The 16,785-nt window shown below is 43.4% G+C and overlaps 1 protein-coding gene across 1 annotated transcript in view; it reads left to right on the top strand.

Moving 5' to 3' along the window:
• Positions 1–16,785, top strand: part of LOC101170857 (uncharacterized) — a 33,371-nt gene extending 16,586 nt beyond the window's left edge. Inside the window, exons 15-24 of the mRNA XM_078955725.1 lie at positions 94–292; positions 1,972–2,078; positions 2,164–2,262; positions 4,376–4,537; positions 4,631–4,705; positions 5,727–5,801; positions 6,973–7,539; positions 9,969–10,146; positions 10,241–10,389; positions 13,468–16,785. Of these exons, the coding sequence (XP_078811851.1) occupies positions 94–292; positions 1,972–2,078; positions 2,164–2,262; positions 4,376–4,537; positions 4,631–4,705; positions 5,727–5,801; positions 6,973–7,539; positions 9,969–10,146; positions 10,241–10,389; positions 13,468–13,686 (1,830 nt within the window). The 3' untranslated portion in view covers positions 13,687–16,785. The remainder of the gene's footprint in view (positions 1–93; positions 293–1,971; positions 2,079–2,163; positions 2,263–4,375; positions 4,538–4,630; positions 4,706–5,726; positions 5,802–6,972; positions 7,540–9,968; positions 10,147–10,240; positions 10,390–13,467) is intronic.

The raw sequence follows: 16,785 nt of genomic DNA, 5'->3' as shown, positions 1-16,785 counted from the left end.
CGTGCCAAGGTGTTTCAGCAAGTTGCTGTGGAGCTACAAAGAGGAGTTATGAAGAGGTGCTGTGCTTTGGCGTGTTTTTGTTGCCAGGTGTGACGTGCGAACAGACACCATGGCTGCGCTGGAACCGTCCCCGCCCTCATCCATGGAGAGCAACAAGCCCGGCTTCCCCAAGAAGATCCTGGGCAACAAGCTGGAGGACAAGCACCTGTGCAACTGCTGCCACAACATCCTCCGACGACCCATTCAGGCCCAGTGCGGACACCGCTTCTGTTCCTACTGCTTCAACAGGACTGTGAGGTGAGCGCCACCTTCTGGCCACTGAAGGATCAATAACACAGCAATGCCCCAAAACAAAAGATTGGGTTTCCAGAGAGCTTTAGGGCAAATTCATATAACTTTAGGGTTTTTCTCAAGCCTGAAAACTACTACTCATCACTCAATATTTGAATTTACCTTCATAATCATTTGATCGATTAGAAAAGCGTTCCCAGTGGTCTTTTGATTAGGATGATGCTGTTTTTAGCCAAAATCTTGGTTTTGTCTTGGACATAGTTTCTGCAGAGCGGCAGGAGTTCATTAGAAATTCATCTCTGAGGGAGGGGCGAGACTAAGCCCACCCTCTGCTCTCCTGCTGGCTTACAGCCCCTCACACCCCCAACCTAACATTAGCGGTACAACAAAAAAATGGCGAGCAATATTGGAGCTATCCAGCCGTACAGTTTTGATCAAGATACCAGCTCAGATAATTTAAATGAAGACGTACATCTATATTTTCTACGTCCCAAAATACGACCGCATTTTTTTTGTCTTCTCCTGATTAACAGCGACGTCCATAAAGAAATACCCAGAAATGCAATTTTGAGCTTAATATGTGTCCTCCATCATCAGAAAACGGGTTAAAAACAGAAACTGGACTAAACAATCATTTTGAAATGCGTTTGATTGACAGATCTCCCGAGCCCCCGCTTTCAGTGATAGGGGCGTGGCCTTCTAATGTGCTTACTGCTGATTGGAGAATAGAAATGTAGAAACGTAAATGGGCGAATCACTGCTTACTGAGGTCGTCTGGTTCCAATGTGGCGAAGGACATATCGTGGAAAAATGGCGACTGAATTAACTTCACTTGGTTGGAACCGGAAGCGAGGCGTTTTCTATGGAGGACGCGATTCGTCCAGTTATATGATACAGACAAGGATAAAAACACCATTTTCATCAGACTGGGTCTTTGCCTGCAGTCAAAGCTGTACTTGAGAAAAAAATTGGCGGTTGAAAAGTTATAAATGATTAAGTTAAATTAATTTGATTGAGAAAAAAAACCCACAAAATTAAATAGCTTCAACTATCTATAGGTAAAGGTGCATTCTGGGTAATAAATGTATCAAACAAATCTAAGTTTTGTTTACAACCTTTTTCTACTGCCATCAATTGGCAAAATCCAAAGACTTATGTTGAAAAAAACACTTTTAGTCATTTTATTTTTGTTTTGCTGCTGACTTTTTTAAAAATTCTATCAGTTTATTCATAAACTAAAGTTGTCTTTGGACAATAACGGTAAAAACAATGTGAGCTCAACTGATTATTATTCTCATAATCCCAACATTCCAGATTATTGTAATCCAACTCAATCCAGATGATCCCAACACGGTCTAAATTGTATTATAATAAGTGACCAACAGATGACATCAAAGGGTTTTAGGTCTAATCTCTTATTTTCTATTCTAAGCTATTTTGAGCTGCAGTGATGGATATCATGAGATTCAGGTTTTTCTGGTGAACAAAATAGTTACATAAAACTCAAATTTCCACTAAAACTGAAAAAAGCAGCAACAGAAAGAAAAAGTCAGGGGAAGCACTCTGTGTTGAAACAAAAAGCAGGAGTTTCTTAACGTGTTGCCTTGGCAACCACTAAGAACATACCAAGTCTGAGCTCCACGTTTCTTCAGGAATCTGTCGCCTTTTTCCCAACGCTTCCCAAACGCTCGCTCCTGTTTCGTTGCAGTAATGGACCTCAGAAATGCAACGCTTGCATTAAAGAGGAGATTTTTGAGGAACCTACATCCATTTTAAAGCAAGGATGCGTGAGTATAAAAGTATCAATACTTTGATTTCTCCTGTAAAGTGTTTTTTATTAACAGTTTTGGCTGTTTTTAACCATTTCTTTAGGCTTTTCCTGACAATGCGGTTCGCAGGGAAGTGGAAGGTTTGTCTGCCGACTGCATCAACGAAAACTGTCCCTGGAAAGGCACCATCAAAGAGTATGAGGTGATCCGCTTCTCCTTTTTCACGGGATCGGGTTTGACTGCTGGGAAAAAGTACTTTCCAGACTATAAGTCGCCCTTTTTTTCATACTTTGGCAAGGGGTGCAACTTATACTCCGCAGCGACTTATGTTAGAACTAAATTGAAATAAATACATTGTTAACCCTCCTGTTATGTTCATTTGTGAGGAACAGAGATGATGTTCCTGGGTCAATTTGATGTATGAGGCATGTTAAGTGTTAAGAGTATGTTAAGTGACTCAGAGAATCAGCAAACTTTTTTTTACAGTAAGATCTTGAAGGCTAACAACATAATATTCTATTTTCCAATGATTTCATAGATTCAGAAATGCAATAAAAATGACAACTGTTTCTACAAATACAGGATGAAAACTGAGTATTAGTTGGCCAATGATGCTTCATGAAAAGAATAAATAAATATGAGAAAGAATTACTGTGAAATTATGAGATAAACAGTCTGCTATGATTGTGTTATAGGAGGTTGTGAAAGTTATTAGTTCTTGATCTTAGATTTTGTCAAATAAATTTCCCGTCAAAATGCGACTTATAGTCCAGTGCGACTTATCTGTGTTTTTTTTCTACTTTATAATGCATTTTTGGGCTGGTGCGACTTATACTCCGCAGCGACTTATAGTCCGGAAAATACGGTACTCGTCCCCCAATAAAGGAAATATGACGAAAAGATTAAAAGAGGGAAAATAATCGGTTTCTTTCCGATTCTGTCATTTAGAAACGTATTTCATTTTGGAGCCGGTTTAGCTCGTGCTGGTTTGCGGCGCCTTCCGTTCGTAAAACCAGGGTTCGAATCCGGGCTGCTCCCTGTTCCCTTCTCTACTTCTGTGCCGGTCCCAAGCCCAGTTGCTTTGAGAGGGTTGCGTCAGGAAGGGCATCCGGCGTAAAACATTGCCAAGTTTACCATGCGACTGATTCGCTGTGGCGACCCCTGATGGGAAAAGCCGAAAGAGAAAGAAGAAGAGAAATGTATTTCATTTTGGAAGCGTAAAAAAGGAAAGGTCCAAAAAATAAAAAGAATGGTTAAGACCTTACAAAGCACAAAGAACTCAAAAATTTGTCACACATTTCTCAAAAACATCTGGACTTGATAAGACAAAAGAGGAACCCGAACGCGGTCAAACACGGTGGTGGGAGTATGATGGTTATGCTTAAAATACAAGTTTGCCTTAAACCAGCGGGGCCCAGACTTTTTCAGCATGCAAGCTACTTTAGAAATGACCAACTTGAAAAGATCTGCCTATAAATAACATTTCTAAATATACAAAATACGAAATATAACATTTAAATATTTGTCATATTTATATTAGACACAGAAACTCAGTTGTTTGAAATTAAACTGATAAATTTAGAAGATTATGTGGGATTACATGATAAAAACTTTCTCTGTCATTTTTCCTTCAACAGTTGTCACGTCAACGGCGTTCTAGCGGACAGGGTGTCGACAACAGAAGCGTTCCGTTTGCATTTATTCAAGGTTATTTTTGAGTCTCCGGCCAGTTGAGGAAAAACAAAACGCGTTAGCAGCTGCGTGACCCCGAACGCTAACACCTGCCTCAAGTTCAGGAGGAAGAGAAACGTATGTAACTGACGGCCAGAGTTCCCGGTCCCTCTGGTTCCTCACAGGGAGAGTGTGGGACCACGCCCCCCAGTGACCCACGTGACCTCGTAGCCTCACGTGGGTCACTGGGAGCTCACAGGTGACTTTGCTGTCAGTACATTCTCAGCTGACAGCACCATTTTTTAAAATAGCTATCTTCTTAACCGTTTTGTCCCTTTCGGAGTCACGGGGCTGCTGGAGCCTATCCCGGCCACTCATGTAAGTGGATTTTTTTTAACCTTTACCTACAAAGATGAGGCTTTTGAGGAGAAACTCTTTAAGTTTAATTATGTTTCTCGTTTTGTGAACTGGCTGTCGTCACTGACAGCTGAATGTAGAAATGTCTGAGCGCATTCGGCGTGTTTATGACTCACGCATTTGTCTCCCATGACTCTTTGAGGCTGCGTCTTCTGCGTCGGGACTCGTTCTTCCAGCTCTCTGTCTGCTTCTCTACCGAAACCAACCGAATCCCGCCCTTTCCCCAGCTGGACCACGAGGGGAAGTGCGAGTTCATGATCATCCCCTGCCCCTCCTGCAAAGAGAGAATCCGCTTCAGCGAGCAGGAGCGCCACAGCGAGCGAGAATGCCCGGAGAGGACGCTCAACTGCAAGTACTGCAAGGAGCCGTTTCACTTCAAAAACATCAAGGTCAGACGCGGTTCATGTTAACGGCGCCGGGCCGGCCTCAGATCCCAGTTGTGGGGCGATAGAGAGAAATAAATAAACTGTTGCTTCCTTTAGGCACATGATGAGATCTGCCCCAAGTACCCCATGATCTGTGAAGGCTGCGCCAAGAAGAAAATACCCAGAGAGAAGGTAAACGAGCTGCAGAGGACGCCGCCTTCCTGCCAGTACCAACGCAGTTCTGGCTCGCAAGCTGCGTTCACATCGGACGTGATTTGCTGCTCCACTCCAGTCCAAAAGTGAGTTCACGAAGCTGACGCTCCATGTTGGATTTCCACACGCTGATGACGTCATCAAAACGCCACGGGCCAAAGACGAGCTCCTTGGGACAGTCCAAAAATTGAAACTCTGGAAACTTTACTCCACATGAAACGGACTGCCGCTAGAGAATCACACCCCACCAGCTCTGATCATATCGCCTGAAAGTCCCACTTCAATGAAAATCCTGTTTTTGGTGTTTTTAACAAGTTCTTGTAGCATTTTTCTCATGATGGAGGACACGTATGAAAGAGTAAAACTGTGTTTCTGAGTATATCCTTATTCAAAGCGTGTTGGATGAGGAGCAGATGAAAAAACGGATGTTTTGAAAAAGCTCAGACTTATGCAGCTATTGACACGTCAAATCCTCGCTTTCTTAGCTACAATCCTAAATCCTTCACTCGCAGAGAAATAGATAAATTAACGTCTTCATTTTCCTCACCTGGGCTGCCATCTGGTCTAAAACTGTGAAGCTGGACAACTCTGATATTGTTGGCTGTTTTTTTGCTACGCTAACGTTAGCTTGGGCTTGTGTGGCGCATGTCTCTAGCAGGAGAAAGAGCGTAAACAAAGGCATGCTGGGAAATTAGCTAGGCTAACCTCCCGCCCACAACCAAAAAGCCAATTTCTAATTCTGCTCCACAGAAAACATGTCTTCAAATGAATCAGGCTTTTGGATTTTAGCTAAAAAACTGTAAAATCCTCTTTATAAGACCACTGGGAACGCTTTTACAAAGAAAAAAAAAAAGAGTTGGAGTGGGAGTTTCACATTAAAACTGGACACCCTCGCTGTGCAAATCGCGTTTGGTGTGAACGCAGCTGCAGATCTGTTTCTGTACTCCAAGAATCTTGTTTGTCCCACATTGATTGTTTTTTTCTTCTTCTTTCCTTTCAGTATGTGGACCACATTAAATTCTGCAGCAAATTCAGAACTCCGTGTAGATTTCACGTCGTCGGATGTGACATGTCTGTGAGTAAACGCCTTCTCTTCTTTCTTCATGTGTAAATATTGTTGTTGTTTCCACATTTCTCAGACCAAAACTGTTTTATACAATGGATTTTAGGGCTACCAAAAGAAAAATATAATGAGTATTTTATCCAGGCTGGGAACCAGCACAGGGAGCGCCAGACGTGAGCCAATGGAGCTAAAAGGTTTTGTCTCAGTAATGTTTCTTAAAAAAGGTCGTGATGTTCTGCCCTTTAACACAAAATGAAGTCTTGAAATATAAACATTTATATGTAGATAAATAACTCTGCTAATTGGAAAGGGTTTCCAATATCTACACCCCCTCCCAAATATATCCTATTTTAAGAACTTTTGTTATTTCTTACTTTAAGACTAGAATGACACGTTTGAAGTTCAATATGTCTTAAATGTAAATAAGTTAAAAAAAACTTCCTGAAAACAAGCAAATTGTTTCATGAAACGAAACCATCACAAATAAGCCTCAAAAATAGGATGCAAAGTAGATTAAAAACTTGTTTCATTAAAGATATTTGCTAAAATAATAAGATGTTTTTGAGATTAAATGACTCAACGGGATAATCAAGATTTATCCTCTTAAAAAAGGGTTGTTATATTTTTATTTTTATTTTAAACCAAGTTTCTTTTTATTTGAGTATTCAGCAACATATACAGTGTAAAAGACATTCAAACTTCTTCTTTTTTTTTTTAAACCTCAAAAAACCCATAAAAAAAAGAATTAAATACAATAAACAAGAATTTTACTGATTGGAGTAACAGTGTTACCCCTCAGAAAGAAGCGATGGATCAGAATCTTTGATCTTGCTCAGAACTGGCTGCCAGACAACAGGTTGTTACATTTGACTGAAAAATTACTATTTAAAATTTTAAACTACTCTTAAGATCGTTTTGTCTCCTATCGAGTGTAAATGAGAAGCTTAAACTAGAGAGGAATCACAGATACTTGGTGATGTTCAGCTGGTGTTTAACTGTTTAACTGTTTGCTAGTTTTTATCTCCTGTTGCTTGTTGAACTTCTCAAAAAGAAAGAAAAAAGAGATGAAGAAAATGCTTGTGTCAGCTGTAAATGTTGATGCACTGGTTGCAGGGATGCTTGCTCTGCGTTTGCATGTCTATCCTGCTTTCGTCACACGGGTCCCGTCTCTGTTTCCCTGCAGGTGGAGAAGGAGAAGATCCACGACCACGAGCGCGCCTTTGCATACGAGCATCTCAACCTGCTGCTGCATTACATCATGGGCATGAAAGTGAGCATGGAGGGCCTGCAGCCCCAGGGCCTGGAAACAGCTGGACACAAACTGGTGGAACTCCAAAAATCCCTCAGGGACCTCGAGGCCAGAGTCTCCCAGCTCAGCACCACCTCCTCTGGGCCTCCCGTGCAGGGAGCCGCCGCCTCCTCTTCATCTTCTAGCTCCGGTCCCCCTGGTCCGCCCGCCTCCGTCCCGCTCCCTCCCCCGCCCACCCTCCCTCCAACTCTGTCAGTGTCTACCTCCTTCACGCCCCTGCCCAGCTCGGTGGGCGCGGCGCTGGAGCTCCAGCTCCACAGCGAGAAGACCAAGGTGGCCGAACTGGGCCGCCGGTGCACGGAGCTGGAGGTTAAATCTGGCACGTTTGAAAATGTGGTGTGCGTCCTGAACAGAGAGGTGGAGCGGTTCACCACCACCATGGAGGCAAGCAACCGGCAGCATAAACTGGACCAGGATAAGATCGAGGCTCTGAGCAACAAGGTAGCCGACCAGACGCCTAAACTCATCAGCATAGAGTGCAGCTTCAGACGGCTTATTTAGACTCTTTCATGTCTTCAAACCTCCGCTTTCTATCAGAAAATTCCTATTTGTTCAGAATTCGGAGGTAAAAAAGTCAGAATTCTGAATCTGGGATTACCGGCAGAGTTCCCGGTCCCTCTGGTTCCTTGCTGTCTCACAGGGAGAGTGTGGGACCACGCCCTCAGTGCCACGTGACCCTGTAGCCTCACGTGGGTCACTGGGAGCTCACAGGTGACTTTGCTGTCAGTACATTCTCAGACATCCACAAGACGGATCATTCAGTGCTTGAAGCAGCGCCTCTGGTGGTCAGGAGAGATGAAGTAGGGTCACTAATCAGACACCCATGCACACTCACATCTATGGACAATTTAGAGTAACCAATGAAGCCATGAAGCTTGTTTTTGGACAGTTGGAGGAAGCCAGGAAACCCACGCAGGCACAGGGAGAACATGCAAACTCCACCCAGAAAGGTCCCCCACTGATGTTCTGTTTCAGGTCCCCCAGCCGGGACTTGAACCGGGGGCCTTCTCGATGTGAGGCAAGAGCGCTAACTTACCAAAAAGCCTCAGTTATCTCAAATACTTAAGTGTCCTTACATTTGGAGAAGTTCACTGGTTTAGACACATTTCTTAAAGTTAACTTCCTTCAATAAGTAAGGGTTAATGGCCGACGAAGTGTGCATTATCTCTTTTTATACCATGGTCCGGGGGAATACTCAATTCTGATTGGCTGATGGGTGTACATTAAAAAGTGATAAATCACATTGATAACTGCACGGTGAAAAAATAAGTTCCGGTCACCTAGCTTAAATGTTTTGTATCACTGCACCGGCTTCTTTAAAACAACCTTTAGCTTCGTCATCTGGACAAAAACAAGCGGTAAGAGGAGAACTTTCTCTCTGAACTGATGCTTCATTCAACCCATCGGATAGATCAGCATATATAAATCGCTGAGTCTTGACTGCAGCGGTGGTGAGGCGTGACGCGGACTATTTGTTACGTGGTGCGGGGCGAAATTGGAAAAAAAACAAGAATTAAGGACTAAAAACTGGTTAACATTTATTAATTTTGTAAGTGACCATGGTATAAGCGGGTTAATGGCAGACGAAGTACGCATTATCACTTTTTAACGCTTCACGTCAGACGGTTCAGGCTTCCACGGCGTGCGTTAAAAAGTGATAATGCACACTTCTTCGGCCATTAACCCGCTTATACCATGGTCACTTACAAAATAAATAAATATTAACCAATTTTAGTCCGTAAATCTTGTTTTTTTTTTTTTTATTTGGATGGCTTTTTTCACAAAAAGCGGACTATTTGATACGTGGTGCGGTCAAGATTCGGCGATATAAAGCGATATATATATATGCTGATCGTCCCGATGGGTTGAATAAAGCATCAGTTCAGAGAGAAAGTTCTCCTCCTACCGCTTGTTTTTGTCCACATGATGAAGCTGTTTTAAAAAAGCCGGTGAAGTGATACAAAACATTTAAGCTAGGTGACTGGAACTACTTTTTTCACCGTGCAGTTATCCTATGGTATATCACTTTTTAATGCACACCCAGCAGCCAATCAGAATCGAGTTTTCACCTGGACTTTGATGTAATCTGGATTATTCTTCATTACCAAAAGACCAAAGCACCAGGACTTTTTCTGCATTTTAACTTCCTCAACTCTACTGGTTTGACTGGAAATTTCAAAAATATAGATATTTTTTTAATCTGTGTGAATTCTTTTTAAAGCTCTTTTTACAAAGATGCAGTCCTTTGAGAAGAAAATCTCTAAGTTTAATGATGCTCCAAGAAATTCTGAGAAAAAAAGTCAGTCTTTTTGGCCCTTTTTTTCCCTCTATAGCTCTAATCCTCTTCTGTAAGAACGCATAAAAAAAAATTTTTGATTGGACTTTTACACAAGTTAAAACTCTGATGACATATTTTTGGTAAACCCAGCTCAGTTTAATGAGATTATTTCATTTTTAGGATTAGATAAAACATTGTTTATCCTATATAGTCTCAAAATAGATCATTTCTAATCATTCAGGTGTTAAAAATATTAAAAAAATAAGTAATTGTGTAATTATTTTACACATTTGTCTTGTTTTAAAAAGGAAAAAAGCTGACTCGGGAACCGTCAGAAATTATTTCCTACAAGTCATTTGAATGAGATTATTGCATAAACTGATTTATTCTAATCAGAAGATACACTATAACCCTTGAGCTATCAGATGACGGGTGGACCTCACAAGATAGCACAAGGGTTTAGGAAAGAGGTGTTCTGGACTTTCAGACTTGATTAAAATGGTCTATTTTTGCCTCTATGCAATGTATTTAATGCCTTATCGTTATATTTGACTGACAGATGCATAGAAATCTGGAGCTCTTTGTCCTGCAGGTGCGGCAGCTGGAGAGGACGGTGGGGCTGAAGGACCTCACGGTGGCAGAGATGGAGGGTCGACTGAGGGAAATGGCCGCCACCACCTTCGATGGCGTCTTCATCTGGAGGATCTCCGACTTCGCCAAGAAGCGTCAGGATGCCGTCGCGGGGCGGGCTCCTGCTATGTTCTCGCCAGGTAACGCCGCCGCCGCTGCGGATGTCGGCAGACCGAGCTGAGGGCTCGGCTGAAACAAACACGTCCAACCTTCAGGTTTTTCTCTCCTCTCCAGCCTTTTACACCAGCAAATACGGCTACAAGATGTGTTTACGGATCTACCTGAATGGAGATGGGACGGGGCGGGGCACCCACCTGTCCCTGTTCTTTGTGGTAATGAGGGGACTGAGTGACGCTCTGCTCAAATGGCCTTTTAACCAGAAGGTAAACCATGGAAACAAAGGTTTCTACGTTCTTTTTTTCAATCTAAAGCAGTGTTTTTCAACCAGTGTACCGTGGGTGATTGCCCTCATTAACTGATCTAAAAACATTTTCCATCTCCAGGATATCAGCTCTGTGTTCATCCAAACAGGCCCTGATGAAACACTGAGTAGTTAGGAATATGAAAGATCGTAAAATCCTTTTTTCTTTGTGTTTATTTGATTCTATTAAAGACACTTTGATAAGAATGACGGTACCACGATTTAGACGTAGATTCAGCTGTTTTTGGAAAAGTCCCTTTAACTGTCTCCACCAATCATTCTTGGAGGCTTAATCATACGTCATCAGTCTGACCAATCAGAAGTGGTTAAAGTCTTCACTTCCTTGTTCTGATTCTGCTCATAAAGTCTCTCAGTTAACAAAAATACCAGCTAAAGCTCGTCTTTAGCGGTGTTGCTTACCACAGAATCTGGTGTCAGACCGTGGAACAAGGAAACAAAACAATGAAGCTCAGAGACGAGAGTCTGTCTGGCGTTTGGCGGCTGTTTGCACTACATCTCCCATGAGGCATTGGGTTAAAGTGACAGCGTCTCAGCACACAATGAGTCTTCCTTTGACGTCTTGAAACCACAACGAACACACATCAAACAGTTTTTAAATCTTTTAACTTAACTTTTATTACATCTTCTAGAAAAAACAGATTCAGCCTCCAGCTTTTTCTGACACAATTAACACAAAAATCCATGTGAGATTGTGGAGGGACTGTAGATCAATACAGACAATGACTTTCTCCTTTTTTTCTTTAATTTTTAGATTTTTTGACAAGGTTAAAGGCTGCTGTGGCTCAAAAAAAAAATTGAAAAACACTGCTCTACAGCACGGGTGCCCAAGGTAGGGCCCGCGGGCCAAATTTGGCCCACCAAAGGTTGTCTTTTGGCCCACCAAGTCATGCCTGTAGAGGCCGCGGAGTGTTTAGTTAAAACCCCCTTATTATTTCCCATTCATTCATGGAGCGACAACGCCAGTACCAAACGGATAAGAGGCATTTTAAACAAATATGGGAGGATTATTTTTCTCTAGAAATCTCTTCTTAGGCTGTTTGTCTGATTTGTCAGCAGTCCGTGGCTGTACTTAAAGAGTACAATATACGCCGCCACTACAAGACTAAACACGCAGTTTTGTCCAAACACAAATGTAAGGCACAAAAGACACATTCTAGGGAGTTCCAATCTAAATTTCTGTCACAGCAAGCCACCCTCATGATGCCCCTCAGCAGCACAGGACAGCACCTCATTAGCTAGCTACGAAGGTTCAGCGTTAATTGCAGAGAGTGGGAGATCCAGAGAGATTCAAAGAAAAAGGTTACGGACATTTTGGTCTCACTAATGTGTACCTTGAAAAGTACCAAATACAAAGAAGCAAAGTAAACTATATGATTTATTCTCTGCTTTATTTCATGACATGCAAACAATTATTGTATTTGGCCCACGGACCGGGATCACATTTAGATTTTGGCCCACTTGATTGAAAAAGTTTGGTAACCCTTGCTGTAAAGGCTTAGTCTCAACTAGCCTTATGGGTGGACATGGGTTGCCTGTGGGAGAAAATGCACAAAATATCAAGGTTGTCGGTCCGCAGAGCCAAAATCTTAATGGTCATTTCTTCACGTACACTTTTTTCTGTTTTTTGGACCTTCTCCAAATCCTGTGCATGGCTCAAGGAGCCCGTTAGTGCTGTGTTGTTAGTGCTTGCTTCAGGAGATAAAACAGAGTGTAGTCTGTGTGAACGTCCCACACAGTCGGCGCTAATATTTCATGTGGGGTCAGTAAAAGTGGGGTCTTGCACCTAACTAAAAACTAGAGCATCACCTGTTCGTCATAAATACATGGAACAACCATTAGCCTTACGAAAACTCCATGATACACTTACCACACATGATAAATGCACGTTCATGGCGTCCTTTTTGGTGTCCGTATGAGCCTCGAGGGAACTGTGGGACGCACCCAAGCTCCATTTAAATGTGAATTAAAAAATACTCCGAAATGCAATTTTTAGTTCAATGTTTTTATATGTTTCCCTCCATCCAGAAAAATGCCACAAGAACATGTTAACAACACCAATTACAATGCAGCCGCTCCTCTCTACAATCCTACATGCACAGGAAACCCTAAAAACCCACAGGACCCGTACGGGTCAACCCCTTCGTATAGGTGGATATGACCAAGGCTTTACTGAAGGTCCTCAAAGAAGTTCATTAAAATGAATTTTGTGGCTGAACAGTTGGGTCTCCACTGCAGTACAGGATGAACACTTCAAAATTCCATGGATGACTTCTGTTAAGAAACCATGGATGTTAACAAAACAAAAAACGATTTCCGTTGATTGTGACTTTTATTTTTGCACCTTAAAAGGCTTAAAACTGTCTGCCACGAGGCCAACGTTGGTTCACTCGTTTCAAAACAGTTAATCGAGCTTCCAAAAGCCAGCATGACCAGTTTGAGCTTCAGTCGATGGTTTTGTTGACGGCCTTTATCTCTGATCGACCCGTACGAAGGGATGTTCCGATCCAACCATGAGATTGGAAATTAAAGGGATGGGATTCATATTTTATTCTCATTATCAAGATCCGCACTGTATATTTCAAGCTTATTTATATAGGTAAATACTTTACCTGTAATCTGTCACCTGCCTATCATTTAATTGGCAAAAGCGCAGAAGAATACGGCACCAGTTTGACCAGGAGGTGCTCAAAAACACGTCTGCTTTACGGTCAATGAGAAGAACATTGCAATAGTAAACTGCAATACATGCAAGTTTAGTATTTTAGAATAAAATGTAAGAGTAAAACTGTGTTCAACGCAACAAAACCTCTTAGGCATCTCAAAAACAAACACGACAATACACAGAGTTTACTAAATCAACACAGTCCTGGATGACTCCACCCACGCTACACAAAACATCCCTTAAGATTCACTTTGTAAACTTCTTTCTGCAGGAAATCGGCATCAAGTTTCAGATTTGGCTGTTTTCTGGTCAGACATTCTCTCCGTTGTTGCAGAAACGGTCTTGCGGTTTTTGCAGGTGACCCTGATGCTGCTGGACCAGAGCAACAGGGAGCACATCATCGACGCCTTTCGACCTGATGTCACTTCCTCCTCCTTCCAGAGACCCGTGAGCGAGATGAACATCGCCAGCGGCTGTCCGCTCTTCTGCCCGCTCTCTAAGCTGGACGCCAAAAACTCTTACATTCGCGACGACACCATCTTCATCAAAGCCATTGTGGACCTCACAGGCCTTTAGATGGCCCCGCGGGGGCGCAACTGCGCGGCAACCAAGCAGCTCTTTGACCATTCGTTTGGCTCAGACGCGGTCCCATCGCGAGCTCTCTGCTGGGGCGTGTTTCCGTGTCTGCTCAGTCCAGTCGCTAGCGACAGCGTCGTCTCGCGTCCCGTCACCGCTGTACATTTTGGGCGCGAAACGTGCTTTCCTTTGACATCTCCCTCTGTGGGATGAAATGAGTTGTCCGGTGGAGTACACGGAGGTAGACCGCAGGGCAGCGAAGAGGACCTCACCTCCCGCCCATGGCGTTAGATCAGGATTGTAGATTACAGATAGTTCGTGTGGTCGTTTCGGGTTAAGCCGGCTTGTTCTAGAGGTAGAGCTTGACGCCGTGTTTGCTTCTTCTTGGACATCGTGGATATTGTGAGCTTCCAGTGTCGAGTGACTTTGCATAGACAAACGTGGAGTTGCGTTATGAGTAAAGATAACAGGCTCGTTTTCTGTTCGCTTTCGTAGCAAACTGCATGCCGCCGGCGCTTTTTTCGGCGCTCCTTCTTTCCAGCGAGCTTCTGCAGAGGTTTGTTGTTGAACTCATTAGTGACTAAGCCATCCGTGATGGTGGACATTGCCTGCATGTGTTTGGAGTGTTGCGTGTTCGATGCCGTTCCGGGGGGGTTGGCGGTTCCGGTTGGTGGTTTGGTACATCTGTGGAAGATACAGCGGAGTTACCAAGGAGTCAGGGCAGCTTGCCGGTCAATCCTGAGGCAGAAAACCTGCATGTGTTTTTGTCTCAGACAAAACATACATCGCTGGAGTTTTACCCGCTTTTTCTCACATCTCAACTCATACTACTGTGCCCCACCACAGGCGGAGGTCAACACAGAGTCCACGGTTCGGGGGAGGGGGAGGGGGGGGGGGGGGGGGGGGGGCGTCTGTCCTTACAGTTTCCAGTGCGTTTGTGTTTCCGCTGCTCTCAGATAGAAAACTAATGTGAATCTAAATGTTGGTGCAAGTATACTCAACCTTGATGTGCGTGGAGGCTGCTGGCCGCAGTTCGGAGGGGATGGGGACAGAAACTCTGTGCCGAGTTGGTATCGTTACCGACATGTGCGATATTACCAGGTATCGTAAAAAAACGCGATTTTAGGTGCTCAATTTCGCTGCTAGCCTTCAGACATGTAAGTCACTTGTATTCTGTTTGGTTTTGATGTAAAATTCAAGCTAATCATTTTACCTTTCCAGCAATCGTGGGTGGGCTCATATAACAATGGGTGGGGCCATTGGGGTGGGCGGAGCTTCAGTCTTTCACACTGGAGTGCCGCTACCGCGCATGAACGTTGGAAAATGCTTGGTGCGAAAAGTCAAAGCAGTACAAATCTTTTTCCTTCACAGCTCTATTCTGATACATGAAAGACTTGGTGACGTATAATTCCATCCAGACAAAAATATTAATTTCTCCTTCACGATCAATTTTTCAAATGGTTTGTCTCTCCGTGAATTGAAAAAGACGTCACCCATATGTCCCTACAGAATCCGAGTCCCTGATTGGTCAAGGTCGAACTGGTTTAACTTTTGACGCGCTTTCAATAGCCAGGCGTTTTTATACGTAGCACCAAAAAAACAGACATAAAAACTTGTGTAGCGACCCGTGAGCGCGCATCGACACCAGTTTGAAAGTGGTCGCTTGAACCCTTATTTCAGAGACCGGTGTCAACATAGCATCAGCCCCATTCAAGCGTTCTCCTTCAACCTGCGTCGCTGCTTCGTCACACGTTTTCGGAAATAAATTAGTGTATTTGTTTTTTTTTTCTCATTTTTGAAACACCAGTTTGAGCACTGTTTAGGCACGGGAACTGTTTCAAAAGTCTCAGTTCAGCACCGGATCAATCCGAGCGGTACCCATCCCTGGAGTTCGGGGTGCATTTCTCAGTCCTCACTCGCTCCACATTGACACTGCTTCAGCTGTCCTTCTCTCTTTTGTCCACTAGGGACTGCTGTTGCGGTTTTTAGGTTCCCGATGGCCTGTTTGGAAACCAGTCTGGACCTGTATTGGAACCTCTCTGTGCATGGGAGGCTTCAATTCATTCTAACTATGGAGTTTCGCGCCAGTTTGCTCCGAGCGCGGAAGCATTTATTCTTATTTGTTTGTATGAGAATATATAGACTAGATATTATTATGTCATACCGGCGCTGCCCCCTACAGGCAGCCGCCTATATGCATAGCAATTTATAAAGATGTATCTTTCATATTATAATGTTGATATAATATATATACTGATGTTAATACACACAAGGAGTTATAATAAACATAGTATTACTAAATACCTTATTGATTCTATACCTTTAGAGCGACGTTTTGTTCGATGGTTTGCACAGGCCAGGACGACCCTTTTGTGCCGTTTAAGAGTGCAATAAGTGCTGAAATCCCTCGGGCTTAGAGGCTTTTCTGAAGTCAGGCGACTTCTTACCGTTTACACGACTCGCCTCGGAGCCAACCGCACGCTTCTCCACGGAAGTCTGCCGCTTTCCTCGCCGCTCAGCGCGCTCCAGGACCCGGTCAGACGCCGCCCGGCTCGCTCGGCTTTTACGAAGGACCGCATTGTGGGACTGAGGGAAGGGTTTCTCTGTTCTTTCAAAGCTTTCCACGCTGCACGCGTCGTAGTAGGACCTCTGAGTGTTCTTGTGAACGTGCCAAAACCCAATCTTACCTCCATTCGCTATAACAACGTGGAACTGCAAGCTGTATTTTCTGTTCTATGCTGAAACATGGTGCCAAATATGTTGGTGTTTGTGTGTGGGAGCGTGAAGGCGTGCCATCGTGACATTATGCATGGGCTCATGGCGTCCCATGTGACTCAGACGACAGAGGTTCCTGAATGTAAGCTTTAAACTCTGTTGAGTTTTCCTTTTCTAAAATCACAGCCGCTCTTCTCTCATGTAATACAGTCGACTTGAACTTAGTTTGTGCACTTTGTATTGTGTTGGGGTTTTCTTGTCCAAACAGGGTATTTTGTTTAGTGATTTATGTACCTTAAAAATCAGAGCCATATATATTCTGATGTTGATTATTATGCTAAAAAGGGACATGCAGTCTGTAATAAAGGTTTGTTGGTTTCTGCC

Source organism: Oryzias latipes, chromosome 12 (genome assembly GCF_053564925.1).
Source record: "Oryzias latipes strain Hd-rR chromosome 12, Olatipes_Hd-rR_3.1".
Taxonomy (NCBI): Eukaryota; Metazoa; Chordata; class Actinopteri; order Beloniformes; family Adrianichthyidae; genus Oryzias; species Oryzias latipes.
Note: the sequence above shows the minus strand (reverse complement) of the source record. Positions and strands in the feature narration are given on the sequence as shown.